Source organism: Cavia porcellus, unplaced genomic scaffold (assembly GCF_034190915.1).
Source record: "Cavia porcellus strain 051 isolate PalLab524CR breed Dunkin Hartley unplaced genomic scaffold, mCavPor4.1 scaffold_40, whole genome shotgun sequence".
In the NCBI taxonomy this organism is placed as follows: Eukaryota; Metazoa; Chordata; class Mammalia; order Rodentia; family Caviidae; genus Cavia; species Cavia porcellus.
This window is the reverse complement of record NW_026947523.1, coordinates 8,445,150-8,467,671: the sequence shown is the minus strand read 5'-3', so window position 1 is coordinate 8,467,671 and position 22,522 is coordinate 8,445,150. Positions and strand designations below refer to the sequence as shown.

The window sequence follows — 22,522 nt, the reverse complement described above, 5'->3', positions numbered from 1 at the left end:
ATTATCCTAATTTGAACTGTCAAAGGGCTTATATGACATTTTTATAGGACATACATTTATTAGTAAAGTACAGAAGAGTTTAGGTTGTATAACTTTTAGACCTAAAATTATAAATAGTTCAAAAATCAATGTCTCTCAATATTTTTAATCATTATAATCATGACAAAAGTTGACTACTATGTGACAAATAAAAGTTTGCATTTTAAAAGTTGGTTTCTAGTCTTTTGACTTCTACTGCAGTTGACTAGGGCTTTGTTCTAGCTATTTATTCATTTCAATAAGATTTTAAAATTTTTACTTACATCCATTTTTTCCAGGCATGAATAATACTTTCCCACATTTTTAAGGTAAAAGAAAAAAATTTAAGTTAAAAAATTTAATTGGATTTCTCAATACCAACCATATTATGCAATCACTATGTTGATAACTTTTCAAATTTCTATAGTCAGTTATGTAATCCAGGCACGCTTTGCTGAACTCTGACAAAATGATATACAGATGCTTTCAGGGAAACACGAAAGCATGTAGCAACTGTCCTCAAAAGTGAAGACATTAGTAAATGCATCCAATTTGCACATGAAAAACACACAAAACTGTATCACTGCTTGAAAAGCACCCTATCTACCTACCTACCTACCTACTGCCGAAGAGCAAGGGCAAAGTCAGTGCTAAATTAGTAGCAGATTCACTAAGACATCTGAAGGTGGTCTGGTGATGGGTTTTCTGATAGACACAACCAGTTGTAAAGCATTTCTGATACCGAGAAGTGCTATACAGAATAAGTAAGGAAGAGGGAGAGAGTGTGCTGCTGGCAGTGGGAGGTGGGTTTTTTTTTTTAATGTCCAGGAAAGCTTCCCTGGGACTGTAAATTTCAGGGAGATATGAAAAGAACAATCTGTGAAAAAATGTGCGGTGTGAGGAGGTCTCAGGAAGAAAAAGGCACCCTGGAAAGGAAGCTCAAAGGAACAAAGAGATGTTGGGACTGATCTATTACTTGGCAACTTGGTCATCCAACTTCTCATTGCCCTAGAGGATACTCCCTTCATCAAGACATTTGAAGAGTGTTCTGTGACAAGCAACAGCATTCCTAAAGAGCTCTGCGGTGGCTGTCATCTGTAGGCTGGAGATGATCCCAGAAATGCTGCTGCAAGAGAATCGGGTTCCCTGATCTTCATGGAAATACTGGGATCCCTGAGTCATAACAGCCAGATCCCTGAGCCATAACAGCCAGAAGTGCTGAACTCTTGGAGACAAGCTACACACAATAACCACAGAGGCCACAGGAATGCAATAGCATCAGTACATTTATTTTCAAGAAAGTGACGATAGATAATGAATCAGGCACTACAGGAGACAGATGGGCAGCCTCCTAAACATATACAGGTGGAAAACCCACTAGTGTCATCATAGAATGCACAACCCTTACTCAATTCCTAAATGTAAGTCAGTTCATACATCTCCTTTGAAGAACCCTACAAGACAGTCACAGATACATGCAGTAAATACTCCCCTACTGTATTATGAAACAAATACAAAGACTTTCCAGATCTTATTAGATTCTTGCTCTGAACTGACACCAATTTCTAGAGCTCAAACAATGCTACTATGATATACTGGCCCAAGTAGGAATTTACGGAAATCAGAAACTTTCAGTCTGGTATTCATGTCATAATAGGTCTTGCAGACCAACAGATCTACATATAGTTATTTCCATGGCCTCAGAATGCACAATGGGAACTAATACATTTCATAAACAGATGAATTTCCAAAATTTTCTACCTCCCATGGAGCTCAGGCTATTATAGCTAGGGAGACCAAGTAGAAGCCCTTATAATTATACCTCTGGCCCCTAAATCTTTCTGGGGAAAACACAGAGATTAGGTGTCACCACCAGAGACTTGAATAGGGTGCTAATTCTTACCGTATTCCAGCATAATGCACCCTTTTCCCTGAAAAGCCAGATGAATCATACAGGATAACTGTGTATGACTACAGATACAACCAGATAGTGATGCTCATCACATCTGTGGTTCCAGTTCTTGTACTTTTACTAAAGCAAACCAACACAGCCCTTGGCATCTAAGGTTCAGGTATAGCCTACAATGTTTTAAAAATCCTTTTTAGAAACCATACTTATAATCACTTAGCCTTCATGTGGCAGGGATAACAACATACCTTTACTGTCTTGCCTCATAGCTATGTAAGTCCTGCTATGTTTTTTATATAGGCCAGAGGGACCTGGATTTTATTGGTATCCATCCCACAGGTCATCAATTTGGTCCATTACATTGATGATACAATGCTAACTGGACTTGTGCAGCAAATAGCAAGCACTCTTGGTGCGATATGCATGCAGCAGATAGGAGAGAAGTCCTGGGAAAGGTAAGGGCCTGCCACCTGTGACATTTTCAGAGTTCTCAACAACTTGGAGTATGTTAGGATATCACTCACTGTAAAGTGAGAGACAAATCATTTGTATCTTGCATTACACAAAGTAAAGAAAGAAGCACAATAATTCTGAGCCTCTCCAAATTTCAGAGGACATGGGTGCACTGCTCTCATCACTACTGCCTGTTTTGAGTTGGGGCCAAAGCAGGTCCAGGCTACTGAATGAGCTGCCCTAACACCTGGAACATGAAATCCAGCAAAGACAAAAATACTTCAGGAGCCTGAGGCAGATGGAGAAGTTCAATGAAGCCTCTCACCAGCTTCACTAGGAAAATTAGTGAGCTGACTTCTCAGGTGCTGAAGTAAGGCCACAGCTTCTTTTGTCCATGATTTATTATCTATTTGAAATCTCTTGGCTTCCTATGAGGTCCTGATAGACACTGAAAGCCTGACCAGAGGATACCAAGTAACTATGTCCGCTCATGTAATAAGTTTTATCTGATCCACAGAACACAAAATCAGACATCCACAGCAGCATTCCATTGTCATATTACATAGGCAAATATAAGACCAGCGAAAGTCAGTTCAGCAGGCCTCTGCCAGCAGTGGCTCAGACCCCACATTGACTCTTCCCTCTCTCTTACTCCTCCTCCCTCAACCTACACCTATAGATTGAAGGAGAGTTCCCTTCTGCTAGTTAACAGTGGCAAGTATAGGACTTTGTTTATAGGTGAATCTGCAACTATGCCAGCCCTGCTTGGAACTGGAGGACCACGAAGTGATAGCCCCACTAAAAAATGTCCTTGAAAGACAGTAGGAAAATCTTCTTTATTCTTTAATTATTTAACAGAAATAATTGCAAACAGTACTTCACACAGTATACCTTGAAAGGTAAGAAGCCTAAGATATGAATCAAAAGCAAGTTATGAGCAGTGGCTAATGGGTGCCAGCCAGCAACTTGGAAAGAATAAGATTAGAAGATTGGTGACAAAGAGGCATGTGGACAGATTTCACAGGATACGCATATAATGTGGAGACATCCATGTCCATATACAGTCTTCTAAAGGACATTCATTGAAGAGGCTCTCAAAAGTGAAGCAGGAAAATGTGCTAGTGGCTGTCAACAACCTTCCTTCCCTGATTGCACTACTGGATGTTCAGTGTTCAGCATGTCCAACCATGCCGTAGGGATGGCCTTGATAGGAATGGGCTTGAAACATGTGGGTCTTGCAGATGCTGAATGTACAAACTGCCAAGAGGGGAGGCTAATGCTACATTCCCGGCAGGAAGGCAGACAATTACCTGGTGGCAGGTTTACCCTGGAAATCTTTCATTACTGAAAGAGTTGGGCTTTGTCTTCATAAAGAAGGACACACATTCTGGGCACCAATTCGCCTTCTTTGCCTTCAGTCCTGCCAGTAGAACCATTAGTGCACTGAAAGAACACCTTATATATCTTGCAGAATATTACCACCAACCTGATACAAACACTTCAAAGCATAAAAAACACAAATACTGCCCAACTCTTTTTTAAAATGAGCCTAGCATGAGCTGAGTATCAAAAGATGACAAAGAGAATTTAAGAAAGATAACCCTAATTTTACTCATAGACATAGAAGCAAAACTTCTAAACAAAACACTGGCAAAAGACATCCAAAGATATAAGGAAAGGATAATATATCATGGCCAGTTTAGTTTATTCCAATAATTTGATGTTATTTTAATATTTAGAAATCAGCTAATTTATAAAATTAATGGCTCAAAGAAGAAAAATCTATAAACATTAATATAGATGCTAACTGGAAAAAATTCAAGATATGGTCATGAAAAAATGTTAACAAATTAGGACTGGAGATTTGAAAAAACAGATAGCAAATCTCCATTAATGGGGAAAATGTTGAAATCATTTTCTAGAAGATATGGATCAAGCCTAGGGAGCCCACAACCATGCTTTCACTCAGCACTGTGTGAGAAGGTCTAGCTAGCACAGCAAGGCAAAGAGAAAAATACAAAATACATGGCTTACAAATGAAGAAGCAAATCTGCTGTTATTCATTGATGATATGATTTTCAATACAAGAAACCCAGAAGAATCTATAGATAAATCAGGAAAAATCAGTGAGAATTAAGTAAGGTGCTAGTTACAAAATCATTAAAAAATTAATTCTACTCATTGGCACCATCAATACAGAGAAAATGCAATTTATAAATAGCAACAAAAATAGGATTAGTTCATGAAGGATCCATTGTACACTGGCAGCACTGCAAGTGGAAGATGCATTGAATATGCCTAACTCATGGATCACCAACCAACTGAGCATCACAGGGGCATATCACTAGTGGCTCCCCTTGTGATTACAGGGTTGACTGGGAGCTGCCAAGCATTCCTAGAGAATATCATACAGTGTATTACTAGCAAGGAAGGGACAAAAATTCGCAACTGGAATTACAGTTGGTTTGTATTGCTTTCAAACTACTGTAAGCTTGAAAAATCCTAAATTGAATCATCTAAGTCAAGACTGTCTACAAATAAAGTAACCAAGATTAAACAAAATATGTATATAAAAGCTACAAAACACATTTTAAAACGCAAAAGAATGGGATGATTCTGTATCATAAAGATGTCACTTCTCCAAGTTGATTAAAAGATTCAAACAGTGCCAATCAAAACTGCAACTGGTTTTTAAAGGACCTGAACAAGCTTTCAAATAGAAATGCAAAGGGTCACAAATAGCCAACACTCCTGATGAAGGAAAAGTCATCAAGAATTGTCACAAAGGTAAAGTAACTAAAACTGTTTATTGGTTCAGGGACAGTCATGCCACTGATAGAACAGAATTCAGAGCTCAGAAACAGATCTGTGCACAGGATAGTACTGCAGCTCACTAGGGGAAGGACAGACTTTAATAAATGGGACAGCTGGCCCTCTATACAGAAGTAAAATTTGACTTCTACCTCAATCATTCACCAAAATCAATTCTGTCTTAAAGATTTAATTGTGGAAAGCAAAACTACAAAACTTTTATCCTAAGTAGAATTATTTTCAAGATCTCAGCACAAGGAGAAATTTAAAAAATAACACAAGACGCGAAATGTACAAACCATAAAGAATAAATTCTACCTCATTAAAATTCAGAACTTCTGTTATTCAAAACTCCATATGAAGTGAAAAGACCAGTTACGAAGTGGAAAAAAACTTACAAGATGAAGGGCTTAGTTTCCAGAATAAAAACTCTTACAAATCAATTAAGAAAAAGACAACCAAACAGAAAAAATGGCCAAGAGACATGCACAGACATCTCACAGAGGAAGAAACATGAATGAGTCATACCTATGAAAAGTTTCAACATATGAAAATATGCTCAATTTTATTGCAATAAATAAGACACTAATTTTAACCCACTAGATTGGCAACATTTCAAAAATGACAAGAACAAGGATTAGTGAGGACATGGACCAACTAAGACTCTGGAAAACAATTACATTACCTAGTCAATTTAAAGATGCTCATGTATTACTATATAGATATTTTGCTCCCAAATTTATGTCATAGAGAATTCTCGTTCACGAGAAGCAATAGTTTTGTATAACTGTATAAGTTCATAAACTGCACTGTTTTGCAATATAAAAAACTTGACATGTAGTACTGAAGACAATATTCTGCAATATAGCAAACAAATATTATACACATGCAATGAGACACTATGCATGTATATAATATTTATACAAGTGACAACCATATGCATACATAGGTGGACCTTAGGAATATAATACTGAGTGATAAAAGGAGATTAGAAAAATAAATTCAGAATAACTATTTGTATTAAGTTCAAGAGCTTATGAAACAAATGTATTTTTTAAGAATACAAAATATATGTAATAAAACTATAAAGAAAAGAAAAGCAGGAAGAGGACAAAACTCAAAAGAATGATCTTTGGCTGAAGGCAAGGCTGAGCTCTGTGAAACAAAATTTCGAGTATATAAGGAGTAAGGCTCCACTTACTGCAGACCACCCTGTGACCAGCAGATAATGCATGCTGCAGGAAGATGAAGACGAGAGAAAAAGAGAACTAAAGATGCTGTACCGGAATAACTTTCTTACTTTATTTTTGCCTTGGGCTGAAGTTGCCAAAATCAGAACATGGAAATCAGAACCATCTGTTGACAGGATAAGTTAGTGAACTGGACAGAATTTATCAAAAGAAATTCAGAATAATGTATTTTAGAATCTGCATCAAATCACAAAAGAATATAAATAAAAGCCTATTTTATTTGAGAGGGAAAATGATGTTACTACCCTGTTATTTAAATAAATAGTAAAAATATGGAAATATATAACTAAATGATCATTAACATAATACAAATGAAGTAAAATATAATATGGTAGTATACTATTATAATAGTTGCCAAAATTAGACTAGGAACAGAAAAATTGATCAATAGAACATTGATCAATAGGACAGAATAGAATTGTTAGAAAGATACTTTTTCAGATACAGCTTATAAAGTTATTTCAAGATAGAGTGCGGTGGGTCCTGAGTGGGCCTGCAACAGCCTCGCTGTTCCCAGCCATGCTTGGTGGACTCTGGAGTTCTAAGCAAGTAAGTGGGCGCCATCGGTTCCAGAGGTTGGGTGGCCTAGTGTAAAGTGCCCCGTGTACTTTCCCCCAAGTCCAGCTAGTTTGGGACCCTTGCTCGGTCCCGGACAGGGAACTTTGTGGCTTCTGGGCGGGTGCACTGGACCAGTGTGGCAGGTCCTGAGGGGGCCTGAACAGCCTCCCTGCTCGGTTGTGCTTGGCAGACTCTATAGAGTTCTAAGCAAGCAAGCAGGCGCCATCAGTTCCAAAGGCTGAGCAGCTTGGGGTAAGTCCCCCCACCCCAATCCAGCTAGTGTGGGACCCTCGCTCAGCCGGACAGGGAACCGTCTGGAACTTTGCAACTTCCAGGTGCAATGGACTAGCGTGGTGGGTCCTGAGTGGGCCTGCAACAGCCTTCCCACTCCCAGCCTTGCTTGGCGGACTCTGGAATTCTAAGCAAGCAAGTGGGCGCCATCGGTTCCAGAGGCTGAGCGGCCTGGGATAATTCCCCTCCCCTCCCCCCGCCGAGTCCAGCTAGTTTGGGACCCTTGCTCAGCCCCAGACAGGGAACTTTGTGGCTGCCGGGTGCACTGGACCAGCGCAGTGGGTCCTGAGTGGGCCTGCAACAGCCTCCCCACTCCGGGTCATGCTTGGCGGACTCTGGAGTTCTAAGCAACCAAGCGTGTGCCATTGGTTCCAGAGGCTGGGCTTGAGCCGGCCTACCCCACCCCCAGTGACCCTCTCTCAATCTGGGGAACTGGGTGACCAGAGTCCCAGGAGCTGAGGGCATAAAAGAGGATCTCCAACAGACCCTGGGGAAGCCTTGGAATAACACCTGAAACACAGAAATATGTGAAAATGACAAAACAAAAGACTAAATGCAACTCTGGGAAGCTTTAAAGGAATTCAAACTAGAAATAATCTCCCAGGTAAAAGAAGAAATGATAAAAGAAATGAAGGCGATGCTGAACATATCTAGAGAAGACACAGTTAAAAAAAAATTGGAGGAACTAAACAAAAAGATAGAATCCCTGGATAAGCAATATAAGAAACAAACAGAATACATAAAGCAGATGCAAAGAGATACACAGGAAATCAAAAATTCCCTTGAAAGCTGTAAAAACCACCTCAATGAAAGTGAAGATAGAATTTCAGACCTCGAAGACAAGATTGCAGCTAGTGAACAGGAAAGGAAAGATCTTTTAAAAATAACAAGGAATCAGGAAATAACAATTCAACAACTGCAAGATGACGCAAAGAAAAACAACATAAGATTGATAGGGATTAATGAAAAAGAAGGGGACAACATAAAGGATGTGAAGAGGATATTTAGAGAAGTAATAGCTGAAAATTTCCCAAACATGAGATTGGAAACCGACATCAGGATCAGTGAAGCATACAGAACTCCAAATAGTCATAACCAAAATAAAACTACACCCAGACATATAATAATCACCATCCCAGAAATCCAACATAAGAATAGAATAGAATATTAAAAGCTGTCAGAAAAGACAGATCACTTATACAGGAAAACCTACCAGAATCACAGCAGACTTCTCAGTACAAACAATAAAGTCAAGAAGAGCATGGAGTGAAGTAGTCCAGATCCTAAAGAAAAATGATTTCCAACCTAGACTGATGTACCCTGAAAAACTGTCCTTCAAAATCGATGGAGAAATAAGATACTTCCATGACAAAGAATAGCTGAAGAACTTTATGATCACCAAGCCAACTGCAAAGAATATTGAAAGATACACTTAGGGAAAAACCATTAAGCAAAGCAGACAAACAGAACAGAAAGATAAAAAAGCAACAGCAGAAAGATAACATGTCAACAATAAACCAATTACACTATTAATGTAAATGGTTTCAATGCACCGATCAAAATAAACAGACGGGCAGAATGGATCAAGAAACAAAAATCCAACCATAGGCTGTCTACAAGAACTAACCCAAAATGAAACTCACAGACTGAAAGTCAAAGGATGGAAAACAATACTTCACTCCAACAGGAACCCAAAAAAAAGCGGGAGTAGCCATTCTGTTTGCAGACAATGTGAACTTTAAACCAATAATGATCAGAAGAGATAAAGAAGGTCACTACATACTTGTTAGGGGAAAACTTCAAGAGGAAGAGCTAACTATCTTAAATATATGTGCACCAAATTCCAGAGCACCCAGTTATATAAAACAAGTATTAACAGAAATGAAAAAGCAAATTATCAGTAACACAATTATAACAGGAGACCTTAACACACCATTGACACCAAGGGACAGATCAACCAGACAGAAAATCAGCAAAGAAATAACAGAACTGAATCATACCTGTGAACAAATGAACTTGGTAGACATATACAGTGTTCCATCCAATATCATCAGAATGCACATTATTCTCAGCAGTACATGGGTCATTCTCTAAAATAGGCCATATGTTAACTCACAGAACATATTTAAATAAATGCAAAAGAGTTGAAATTATCCCTTGCATATTATCGGCTCATAGCGCTATGAAATTAGAAATTAATGATAAAAGATACTGCAAAAATCCCACAAACACATGGAAACTGAATAACACACTCTTGAGTAATCAGTGGGTCACAGGGGAAATTAAAGAAGAAATTAAACAATACCTACAATCAATCAAAAATACAAATACAACTTAACAGAATCTGTGGGATGCAATGAAAGCTGTCCTCAGAGGAAAAATTATTGCACTGAGTTCCCACATCAGGAAAACAGAATGAATACAAGTAAATAACCTGATTTTACACCTCAAACATCTAGAAAAAGAAGAGCAAGTCAATCCCAAAGCCAAAAGAAGAGAGGAAATTATAAAAATCAGAGCACAAATCAATGCAATAGAGACTACGAAAACAATGCAAAGAATTGATGAATCAATGAGTTGGTTCTTTGAAAGAATAAAATTGATAAGCCCCTACCCAACCTTATTTTTAAAAGGGAAGAAAAAGCTCAAATTCATGCAATCACTACAGAAGAAAAAGCTCAAATTCATGCAATCACTACAGACTCGCTAGAAATACAGAAGATCATCAACATCTATTTCAAAAACCTCTACTCTCAAAGGTTTGATAACACAGAAGAAATAGACAGATTCCTAGAAACATATGAAGTTACCAAAGCTAGGTCAAGAAGATGTAAAACTGCTGAATAACCCAATTTCTATTAATGAAACTGAAAATATAATTAAGTCCTTACCTACAAAGAAGAGCTCAGGCCCAGGCGAATTCACTGCAGAATTCTACAAGAAATACAAAGAAGACTTAAGGCTGACACTCCTCAAACTCTTCAATGAAACTGAAAGGGAAGAAATCCTTCCTAAGTCATTCCTGGAAGCAAATATTACTCTGGTACCAAAACCTGAGAAAGATCCAACTAAAAAAGAGAACTATAGACCAATCTCCCTAATGAACACAGATGCAAAAATCCTCAATAAAATATTGGCAAATAGGATGCAGCAAGTCATCAAGAAGATTATACACAATGACCAAGTGGGATTCTTCCTAGGCATGCCGGGATGGTTCAACATACATAAATCAATAAATGTAATCCACCATATCAATAAAGCCAAAAGTAAGAATCACATGATCATTTCTATAGATGCAAAAAAAGCTTTTGATAAGGTCCAACATTCATTTATGATAAAAACTTTACAGAAAGTTGGAATAGATGGTCTTTACCTCAAATATAATAAAGGCCACCTATGACAAACCAACAGCCAGTATCATACTAAATGGCCAAAAATTAAAGGCCTTTACTTTAAAATCAGGCACAAGACAAGGATGTCCCTTATCACCGCTCCTATTTAATATAGAACTGGGAATACTAGCCAGAGCAATTAGACAAGAGAGAGAAATAAAAGGGGTAAAGATAGGAAAAGAAGAAGTTAAATTATCATTGTTTGCAGATGACATGATACTCCATATAAAAGACCCCCAAAACTCCATTGAAAGACTCTTACAATAAATAAATTCAGCAATGTAGCTGAATACAAAATCAATACTCAAAAATCAATAGCATTCCTATACACTAACAACAAAATCACTGACAGAGAAATAAGAGAAGCCACATCTTCACACTAGCAACCAAAAAAATAAAATATTTAGGAATTACTCTCACAAAAGAAGTGAAAGACCTATACAGGGAAAATTATAATACACTGAAAAAAGAAATTGAAGACAATCTCACAAAATGGAAAGACATCCCTTGCTCATGGATAGGAAGAATAAATATTGTGAAAATGTCCATTCTCCCAAAATTGTTATACAGATTCAATGCAATCCCAATAAAAATACCATCAATATACCTCTTAGATCTAGAGAAATCACTGGAGCGAGAAGAGACCGTGAATAGCAAAGACCGTTCTAAGCAGCAAGGCAAGGCAGGAGGCATCCCAGTCCCTGACTTGAAGTTATACTACAAAGCAACCGCAGTAAAATCAACATGGTACTGGAATCAAAACAGAGCTGAAGATCAATGGAATAGATTACAAGATATAACCACAGCTTCAACCACCTTATCTTTGATAAAGGGGCCAAACAGGTTCATTGGAAGAATGACAATCTTTTTAATAAATGGTGTTGGAAAAACTGGCTCTCCATATGCTGAAAACTAAAACTAGACCCATGCCTATCACCATGTACTAAATTAAAATCTAAATGGATCAAAAATCTGAATATTAAAACAGAAACACTAAATCTATTGGAAGACAAACGGGGTAGAAACCTTGAAGGTAGAGAATTCATGAACAGGACTCAAACTACATGGGAACTATTATCCTAAATCAATAACTGGGATCACCTCTTATTAAAAAGTTTCTGCATGTCAAAAGAAATCTCCAGCATAGTGAAAAAGAAAAACCACAAACTGGGAAAAAACCTTAGTGAACTCTCCCTCAGACAAAGGACTTCTGTCTAAAACATATAAAGAATTTTAAAAAATCAGACCCCCAAAATTCAAAGATCCAATCCAAAAATGGGCATCTGAGATGAATACACACTTCTCAGATGAATAAATACAAATGGCAAATAAATACATGAAAAAATGTTCATCATCATTTCTCATTAGAAAAATGCAAATTTGCACTGAGATTTCATCTCACTCCTGAAAGAATGGCCAGGATCACCACCAACAACAAATGCTGGAGAGGCTGTGGGGAAAAAGGAACTCTCCTGCACTGTTGGTGGGAGTGTAGACTGGTGCAATATTGTAGAGGTCAGTCTGAAGATTTCTCAAAAAGCTGGGATTGGAAGTCCCCTTTGTTCCAGCTATTCCACTTCTAGGCATATTCCCAGAAGAACTGAAAACATCATACCACAGTGATATATGTGCACCCATGTTTATAGCAGCACAATTTGTAATAGCCAGATCTTGGAAACAACCTAAGTGTCCATCAACTGAGAAATGGATAAAAAGTTGTGGTATTTTTATACAATTGAGTACTACTCAGCTATAAAGAATGATCACATTGAGATATTTATAAATAAATGGGCGCGGCTTGAGACCATACTCATAAGTGAAATAAAGCAAACTCACATGTATGAATACCGAATAGTTTCCCTAGTGTAAGAAATGATACAAATACACAAAAGCAGGTGGTAATCATGATTGCCCATTATATGGCTTTGAAGCCTTATAAAGTTTTCACTCATTAATAGGAACGGTTTTATTCTGGGCTGTTTGATATTATTGTCTGTGATGATATTAACAGCTATTTTGAAGAAAACAAGACATCATAATAGCTAGTGCTGATTTAATATCATCTTGTTTTGAAGTTCCATCAAATTGTTGTTCTTCTGTCTCCATTGCTTTTATCATGTATCTTATTGGATTTCATTATATGTGATATTATAAACAAAATTTTTTATAGGCAAGGAGATAATATAGAAACCATTGTTTGTTTTCTGTTAGCTGGTTCTAAATGCCCTGTAATACTTTCATCCTCTTGAATGGTTTCAGACTGTCTTGATATGTTTGATGCTATAGTATACGAAGTTATACTCAAATATTTCAAGGAAAGAGACACTATGGTAACTACTATTAAGTTGGGTTATCTTGTGGTGAAACACTATGTTGCTTAAATTGTTCTGTTCTGACCTGTATTGTTACGTTATGTCTTTTATCTCAATCTCCCCTTTTTTTTTAAATTTATTTTTTATTATTATTTTTTAATTAAGGGAAAAAATTAGCAGGATACATTATAGTAACTTTTTTGATTTCCTATTAACTTGATATGAAGCCCTATATTGCTCCCACCATCTTGTTTTGACTGATTTTACTCTGTTCTGCTCTGTTTGATGGTATCAAGTTTGAGGGTATAGGCAACTACTTTGAAGACAATAAGATTCCCTATGATGCCCATTCTGGTTTGACTATTATCTTCTTTTGAAGTTCTGTAATGTCTCCAATGTTTAGGTTTTATTGGTCTTGTTCTGTACTGTTTTATTCAATTATATTATACCTGATGATATAGGCAATTCTTTTTAAGGTAGCAAGAGGATTATGGTAACCATTGTTGATTATCTTGTATTCTGTTTTCACATCATGTACTATGTCCATCCTTTGTTTTCACTGACTGCTTTGTTTTGTCACATTTGGTTTTATTCTCTTCCAAAAAAAACCTAATATGAACCGTGGGAGTAATTATTATTAAAAAGAGAGGAAAAGAAAGTGCTCTAAAGGATACAACTGCAAGTGTGTTTAGGTGTGTAAGATAGATGACCATATTACTGAGTTTTTGTTGGATCATTGAATACAACTGTTTGCAGTCTCACTGTTTGAATGTCCACTTTGTATGCTTTAATTTTGTAACCTGAACAACTATTTCTAAGATGACCATATGTAATCTATTAACTAGTGATTTCTTACTGTTTTTTTTTGAAATTCTGTATTACCCTTTTACTATTTTGGTTTTTTTCTTTAAATAAACTTTAAAAAAGTTATTTCAAGATAACAGAGAAAATCAAACAAGTCTGTAAGTGTTGTGAGGTAACTGACCACTGACTACTCCCTCTAAAACTATTTACAGATACTTTAACCACTTATAGTCCAATTATTTAAATAGTGGATAACCAAAAATTGGATCTTTTGTTAATTTTTATAACAGGAAATATCAAAATGACAATGTTATCACATTTATTCAATACAAGAATCAACTGGTTGAAATGACACCTGTCTAAATAACACTCGTACTAGGTAGCACGTAAACAAACATGTTATTCAAGTGATGCTGGGGGTTAACTGTTAAGTGGTTAAACCATGATAGATTAAGTAACTCAATTAAGAGTATATTCACTTATTGATTTATATAATTACATAACTATATAATAACATAATTATGTAACCATATAATTACAATCTACATCATTATAAAGTGTGATTTATAAAGTTATTACACAAATTTATAAATTCTGTAATAGAGGTATGAGACAAAGCCTGTGGAAATACAGTTATGGAGAAATAAGAAAGATTTTATAGCACTAATGACAGTTTTGCTGAACCTTCCTTTTTTGAATAGAATTTTGTCAAATGTTTGGTAGAAGAATGTATTTTTCAAAGATGATTCTATCAGCTTACATCATATGCAAAATGGTTTTCATCCAATATGACACTGACACTCCACGGACAGGATGAACTTGGGCAGGACTTTGTTACTGCCTGATGAACAGAATATGGGGGGAGGAACCCCACAGCATGACTTTCAAGATTACTCAGCTTCTGCTGGGCCCTTGCTTCCCCGGGATGCTCATGCTAGCAACCCAGCCACCATGCTGTGAGGAAGCCCAAACCCGCCCATGTGTAAAAGTCACATGGAAAGGCCCCTGCGGGGAGGCACTGAGGCCTCCAGTCAATATTCAGCAGCAACTGCAGAACTGTGAGTGTGCAGGCCTTCAGATAATCCCTGCCCCAGCCTGAGTTCCCAGTCACATCCCAGTTACAACACAGAGGAAAGACAAGGCACCCTCACTGTGCTCTGTCCTAATTCCTGACCCAGAGAATCCATGAACACAATAATGATTATTCTATACAACAAACTTCTATGGCAATATGTTATGCAGCCAAATTAACTGGAACAAAGATATTCCAAAGAGAAGAAACTACACAAGTAAGGGGCATCACAGAGCATCATGAGTATTGGTAGTTATGGATGATAAGGCCAGAAAGACTGGCTTGTGATTAGACTATGAATGTTTTACTGTTACAGTATTAAAAAAAATCAAACATCCTACTGGCAATTGAGAACTGTTGAAAGTCTATAAGATGGAAAGTGGAATGCAAAAATCTGCATTTTAGCAAGATATCTCTGAGACCAATGTCAAGTAGGGATTGGAGAAAACTCCCTCTGATTAAGATGGATTCTGGCCAAGCCAAATGGGAAGCATTCCTCAGGCAGCATGTTTTGTGACTTTCCCATCCTCTTTTGGGTTGTCTCTGAAGCTCATCTTCACTTGTATTAAAATGGTGGGGAGAAAATTTATGGATTTACAAAACCTCAGATGTTTGTAAGTAATTTTAGTCATAACTGCCAAAACTTGGAAGCAACCAAGATGTCCTGCAGTAGGTGAATGAATAACACTGTGGTATATCATCCTATTCAGCACTAAAAAGAATGAGCTACCAAGCCACGGAAAGACATGGACGAACCTCAGTGCATATTACTAAGTAAAAGAAACCAATCTGAAAGGCTACATATGTATAATTCTAACTCTATAATATACTGGAAAGGAGGGAGGTTGGGAAGGAGGAATTTTTAAGGCAGTAAGACTACTCTGTACAATACTTTAATAGTGTATTCACGTCATTTGTTCAAGCCCACATGATATAAAACTCCAAGAATGAACACTAATGTAAACTAGGGTCTTAGAGTGAAAATGGTGTGTCAATATAAGTTCATTAATTGTAACCAATGTACCACTCGGAGCAGAATACTGAGGGTAGAAATGCTATGTACGCATGGGGATGTGGGGATATGGGCATATGGGAACTCTGTACTTTCCATTCAATTTTTCTGTGAATCTAAAACTGCTCTCAAAAAGAAAAACTATTTTTAAAAATGTGAGGAGGGAAAAACTGTTACACAATGTTACATATGACAGTTTTCTTTTCTTTTCTTCCAAGCTTTTGGATATGGGATCTACTACTTAAAGTGCATTATTAGGCTACTAAAAAAACTGTCTAAAAATTCTAACTGTTTGTTATTAAACAACCATATGAATGTTATCTTTATACCTATATTTTTATACCTTATCTTTATATCTATATATGACCAAAACTTCCAATTTCTTGTTTCTGTCTTTATCACTGCTCTCACAACTGGCTTTATAAAAAATTTTTTATGTGAATTTGGAAGGTAAATTCTATACTAATATATTGTAGCTTTTATAGTTTGGATATTGTGACTCTACATAGAGGGAAATTGTGAGGTGCAAGGCCCAAAGGTGGGAGATGAAAACTCAAAACATGAGGAGCTCCCTCTGTGATGAGAGAAAGGATGCCTGGAAGAATGTAAAAGCAAAGGCACAGGAAGGGATGAAAGATACTTCTGAGAGCATTTCCTTCTTATTTACTGTAAGACTTTCCACTCTACTTTCTGAGAAAATTTAAAGAATGTAGAGTTAATTCAGCGTTCAAGGACAATAAGGACAGGGTGGAGTGGCTCAACTAGGAATCAGATCCTAGAGGATCTTGCGTAGCAGTAGAGTCCAGTTCAACAGTGTATTGGCCTTTATTGGGGGCCAATACTGTATAATTTGATACTATGCCTTTCTCTACTGTTAATTATTCAAGAGATGGTTTAGTCATTTGTGACACAGACAATATGTCTCTTGCCTTTTTACATGTTTGCTTAATGCCTGCTTTTGAAACATTTATACATTTATCAAAAAGAAGTTAATAAAAATAAGAAAGTGAAATAAATGTTCCATTTTAACCTTTTTTAAAAATTTAAGGGTTGTGATTATTTCAGAAAGAAAATAACAAAAAGAAAAAAGAGGGGAAAATACTAAAACAAATGGTAAAATTAGAATACAGGACCATAGGGAGGTTGAATTTATCTACACTATTTCTTATTCCTCATTACCAATGCTAAATAAAAGTCAATTGTTCCTATATTTCACAAGATAAAGTCTTTTATATGTGCAGAATCCCTGCTCAGTGTTTCTTATTCCTGCTTCTGAATCAACTTCATATCCATTAGCCAAATTACCTGCATCGCAGAGGTTAGACGCTTCCACTTCCCCATCTGACAACCACGTAGTTGGAGAGAGAACAGAAGGAGGTATTATTGGCAAAGATGGCTTTGGATCCTCATCATAAAATAGAATCAGGTCCTGACAGAAAACAAGAAAACAAAGGAGTTTTTTAAGATCCCATTTGGGATACTGATGTTCATATAGTCAGGCTACAGAATATTATCTGTTACCATCAGGAAGATCTTTTTTCTTTTACAGCCCCAACTAATATGTTCCTACTAATTTGCTTTTTTCTGAATTTTAACATTTTTTTAAAATTTTTTTTTGTCTTTTTCGTTTTTATCGGTAGTAGGGATTGAACTCACGACTGCCTGCTTGCAAGGCAGGCACTTATGCCGCTGAGCTAAATCCCCAGCCCCTAGAATTTTAACATTTAAAAAATATTACACAAAGGTAATCATAAGCATGAACTTTCTAGGATTGGTATTTTTCACCTGATTCCTAGAGATTCATCTAGATCACTGTGTATATTCATAGTTCCTTCCTTTTCATTGCTGAGTAGTATTCATGGCATGCAAGTTTGACACATTAAAGGACATCTATATAATTTTTAGATTTAAGCTGTTATAAATAAAGCTTCCATGAACATTTATGAACAGGTTTTTATATGATGTATGTAACTTTTATTTCTCTGTGATAAATACCTAAGATGAATGCCTCATAGTACACTGATGACTATGCTAGTCATACATTCAATTTTATAAGAAAATACCAAGCTGTTTTCCAGAGTAGCTGTACCATATTGCATTCCACCAGTAATACATAAGCAATTTAATTTCTCCGTATCTTCATCAGCATTTGGTGTTGTCATTATTTTTTATTTTATCCATTCTGATATTGTATGTTTAAATTATTTTCTGAAAGGCTAATGATATTGAACATCTTTTCATGTGCTTATATTTATCATATGTATTTGCTGCAATGAGTCTCCATATCATTTGCTCATTTTCTAACTTCTAGTTTGCCAAGTTTTATTCATAAATGGGTATTGAATTTTGTTTTTGTGATGATTTTATGAATTTTTCTTTAGCCTACTGAAAAGATGAATTACATGAGTTTATACTGATATACTCCAATACACTTCTAATTCAATTCAAGCCTACTGGGTCATAACAATCCCTTATCTTATATCCATACCAAAGTTGAAAATCTCAACTGAGGATGCCAAAAATGATACAAATAGAGTATCACATAGGAACTAGATTTATTCTACATTATACTCAAAGTAATTTCAGAACAAAATAACTCAGAACAAAACATCTCAGAACAAAATAATGAGTACATTTATATTTTTAGGTTTTGTTTCATAATTCTATATAATCTTTGCTGATTTTCAATGACACATGTAAAACCAAGGTATATTTAGTGAAATTTAGTTTCTATTCTTCCTCTCCACTTTATTTCTTATATCCCACTATAGTTAACACTTTTTAATTTTGTAGTTTATCTTACATGTTAGTTCTTCATATAAGCAAATGGAAAGTCCAGGAATGGAACCAAATATAAATGAAAATTTATTATGTGATAGAAGCCACAAATTAAAAAAGAAAAGATGGGCTGTTACAAAATTACACTGAGGTAACTGATTAACTTTTGTAAAAAATATAATTTCTAATGCTATCTATTTATCAAGGTAAATCCTTGGTAAAGATAAAGATATATAGGTATATCAAAATTAAAGCCAAAAAGTCCTAATTATTTTTCCCAAAACTGAATATACTGCTATGGGTTGGATCTCAAGTGGCCCCCAAAGGCTCCTGGTGTGGAAGCTTTGAGGCCCAGTACAGCCATGTTCAGAGGTGGGGCTCTGGAGATATGGCTGGATCATGATGGTCTGATTTCACTGATGGGCTCACAGGTGAATGGACTGCTTCTGGCTACCATGAAGTGAATAGCTTTGGTCTGCCATGATCTTTATGGCACAATGCACTGCCTCACCAGTGGCCTAGACACAATGGAACCAGCCAAGCACAGATTGAAAACACTGAACCATGGGCCAAAATAAACCGTTCTCTTTTAAATTGTTTTTCTCAGGTATTTTGTCACAGTGGCAGAAAGTTAACTAACACAATGTTCTTACTATATGTCCAGCAAATATATTCCTTGGTATTTACTCAAATAAGGGGAAAAATTTAATGTCCCCACAAAAACACACACACAAATATTTATAGAAGCATTCCTCATTTTTGTCAAGACTTGGAAGCAACTTTAGTACGTAACTGGATGAACTGTTGTACATACAGATAATGGAATATTTACTCAAACTCAGGCATTCATCCATAAAAAAGACATAGAAGAAACTTAAAAGCACATTACTAAGTAGGAGTTCATCTGAAAGTTTACAAACTGTAATTCCAATTTATGACATTCTGGAAAAGAGAAAATAATGGAAATAATAAAAGGACCAGTGATTTCCAGTGTTTGGAGGGAAAGGTGGATTTATAGGTTGTATACAGAGGAGTTTACGACAGTGCAAATATTCTGTACAGTGCTAAAGATGGCTATGTGTTACTATACATTTGTCAAAACCTATGGAATGTACAATACCAAGAGTAAACCCTGATGTAATCTCAGAACGTGCTTATGATGTGTCACTGTAGGCTCACTGACTCCAATAAATGCAACATTCTGGTAGAAGATGCCAGTAGTGAGGGAGGCTGAATGTAGAGAGAAACAGAGTATAAAGAGAAATCTACATACTCTCTGTTCAATTTTCCTGTCAATCTAAAATGGCTCTAAAACATAGTCTTTCTGTTCGTTTGTTTGATACAGGATCTATTATAGTTTGGGCTGGTCTTGAACTCACTATGTGGTCCAGGCTGGCCTTGAACTCATGACGACCCTCTTGCCTCAGCCTCCCAAGTGCTGGGATTACAGGTGTATGCCAATATGCCCATCCAAACATAGTCTTTTAAGAAAAAAGCCAAGATAGTTTTTTATAAATCCTTACAGTTAAGGAAAGTCTTTCCAAGAATATTTAAAATGTAGAAATCATACAGGAAGGACAGGTGCATTTAACCACATAAAAATTAAAGTGGAGGTCAGGTGGGGTGGTACATGCCTACAATCTCAGCACTCAGCAGGCTGAGGCAGGAGAACTGCTATGAGTTCAAGACTAGATTGGGCCTACAAGATGAATTCAAGGCCAGCCTGTACTACAGAGCAAGAGCCTGTCTCAAAAAGTAAATTAATTAATTAAAGACTTCTATAAGGTAAATAGCACCATAAAATCAAATAAAAGACAAACGGAAAATGAATATACAAAGAACCGGACAATGGGTTAATTTTTCAATAGACAAGTAACTCTTAGATTCTGGTAAGAGTGCTGTGGATGTGTCTCAGTGGTACAATGAGTGTTCTCATACATTAAGTCTCAGGTTCAATCCTCAAAGCAAACAAATAAACAGAAAGAATGCAAAAGGGGAAAGAAAAAAAGGGAGGAAAGAAACAAAGAAGGTAAACCAACAGGAAATGATTATATAAATTTATGCATCAAGAAAACATGACAGCTCTGTGTACTCATATAGAATGTGTTCATGCCAGGTGCAGAGCCACCTGTAACCTCAGTACTCTGTAAGACTGAGGCAGGGGGACTGTAAGTTCAAATTTAGTCTGGGCAACTTAGTGACGTAGCAAAATCATGTCTCAAAGAGAAAAAAAAGGCTGAGGATGTAGCTCAGTGTGAAGCCCTTCGGTTCAATTTCTAGTACTACAAAAATGAATGATTATCTGGGAGTAGTGGAATATGCCTGTAATCTCAGCACTCAGGACACTGAGGCAGGAGGATTGCCATAAGTTCAAGGTCAATCTGTGAGTTCAGGAGCAGCCTGAACTATATATATAGTCCCTGTCTCATAAAACCAAAAGAGAATGATTAGATAAACAAAAACAAACAAATGTGTTCATAATATATACTTTAGTAAAAGAAGCTTACTTTGAAAAAATATAAAGTGAATGATTACATTTGTTATATAAGAAGATGACCAAGTTATATTGCTTTAGTTTTAAGGAAGCTATAGAGCAATATATAGTGAACGATTCCATCTGAATCAAATAAATGCATAGACACAGAAAATTTTGCAAAAATTCATTTAAAATTGCTAGCAATAGTATCTGGGTGTGATAGCACACACCTGTAATCCCAGAACTCAGGAAGCTGAGGCAGGAGGATCATTGTGAGTTCAAGGCCAGGCTGGGCTACCTAGTGAGTTCAAGGCCAGCTTGAACTACATAGTGAGACCCTATCTCAAAGAAAAAAAATTTTGCTAGCAATAATCGCCTTCAGAGACAAGAACTCAAGGAGTAGAGAGGAGTAAGGAAAAACTCAGCACTTCAATCTTTACGGTTTATGTTGTTTGGACTTTTTGTAATAAGTACTCTTTAATTTAAAAAGAATAAGGCTGAGATTGTAGCTCAGTGGTAGGACACTTGCCTAGTATGTGTGAGGTTCTGAGTTCAATCCCCAGCTTCACTAGAAAGAAGGGGAGGGAAGGGAAGGAGAGAAGAAGAGATGTAGGGAGAAGGGGCAGGAGGGAGGATTAGGAAAGAAAGAAGAAATAATCCCTGGAGCTATTAAAAAAGAGTAAAAATAAATATAAACATCAAAGATGACTTTTAACCATAAAACAATGATACAGAGAGACAGAAGAATAATAACCAAGAATCAATATTATTTCTATTTTTCTAACAACTTTGATGAGTTCAAATTTTTGCTACTATAATGAATGACATGGAAATAAACCCAAGGATAGAATTGTACATTCTTCATTTATCAAAATAGTAAATAGAAGCAGTAGGAAATAAACATTTCTCATCTATTGCTATCAATTTAGCAACTCAGCACTAGACTGAAGATTCTGGTCAGCTTTAATTTTGTGTGAACCACTTCTCAGCATCCCTATCTGTTGCTATGGAAACAACTATGACCAAAAAAATCCCACAACCTTATTGTTCAGTCTCTTCAAACAGAAGAAAGACTTTTGAGGTGGTTAGAAGCCACAAAAGTCTTATTAGAAAATTTAATAATAAAAGTTATGGACAATATGCACATAGTAAACACATTCATGTCTGTTATAAATGTTAAAGCCTTTACTTAGTTTTGAAAGTATCACCGTCCTGCTCTTTGAAAGCTCTGGTCTGTTAAGAATTTTATTTACTGCTTTTAAGGCCATTTTTCTTTCATGCATAGAAAAAGAACAAAGAGATTTCTATTTAACATTTTTAAAAGATATGTTTAAGTATCCTCATGCCTAAGCAATTGTCAACATCATTTCTTCTTACTCTGTGTTA

General features: G+C 36.3%; 1 protein-coding gene across 5 annotated transcripts in view; it reads right to left on the bottom strand.

Annotated features, from left to right (window-relative positions):
- Enthd1 (ENTH domain containing 1) overlaps positions 1-22,522 on the bottom strand; it is a 122,675-nt gene that overhangs the window by 47,053 nt on the left and 53,100 nt on the right. For all 5 annotated transcript variants that reach the window (XM_063243693.1, XM_003470374.4, XM_063243695.1 and 2 more), the window contains exon 5: positions 17,188-17,311. In XM_063243693.1, the coding sequence (XP_063099763.1) occupies positions 17,188-17,311 (124 nt within the window). The remainder of the gene's footprint in view (positions 1-17,187; positions 17,312-22,522) is intronic.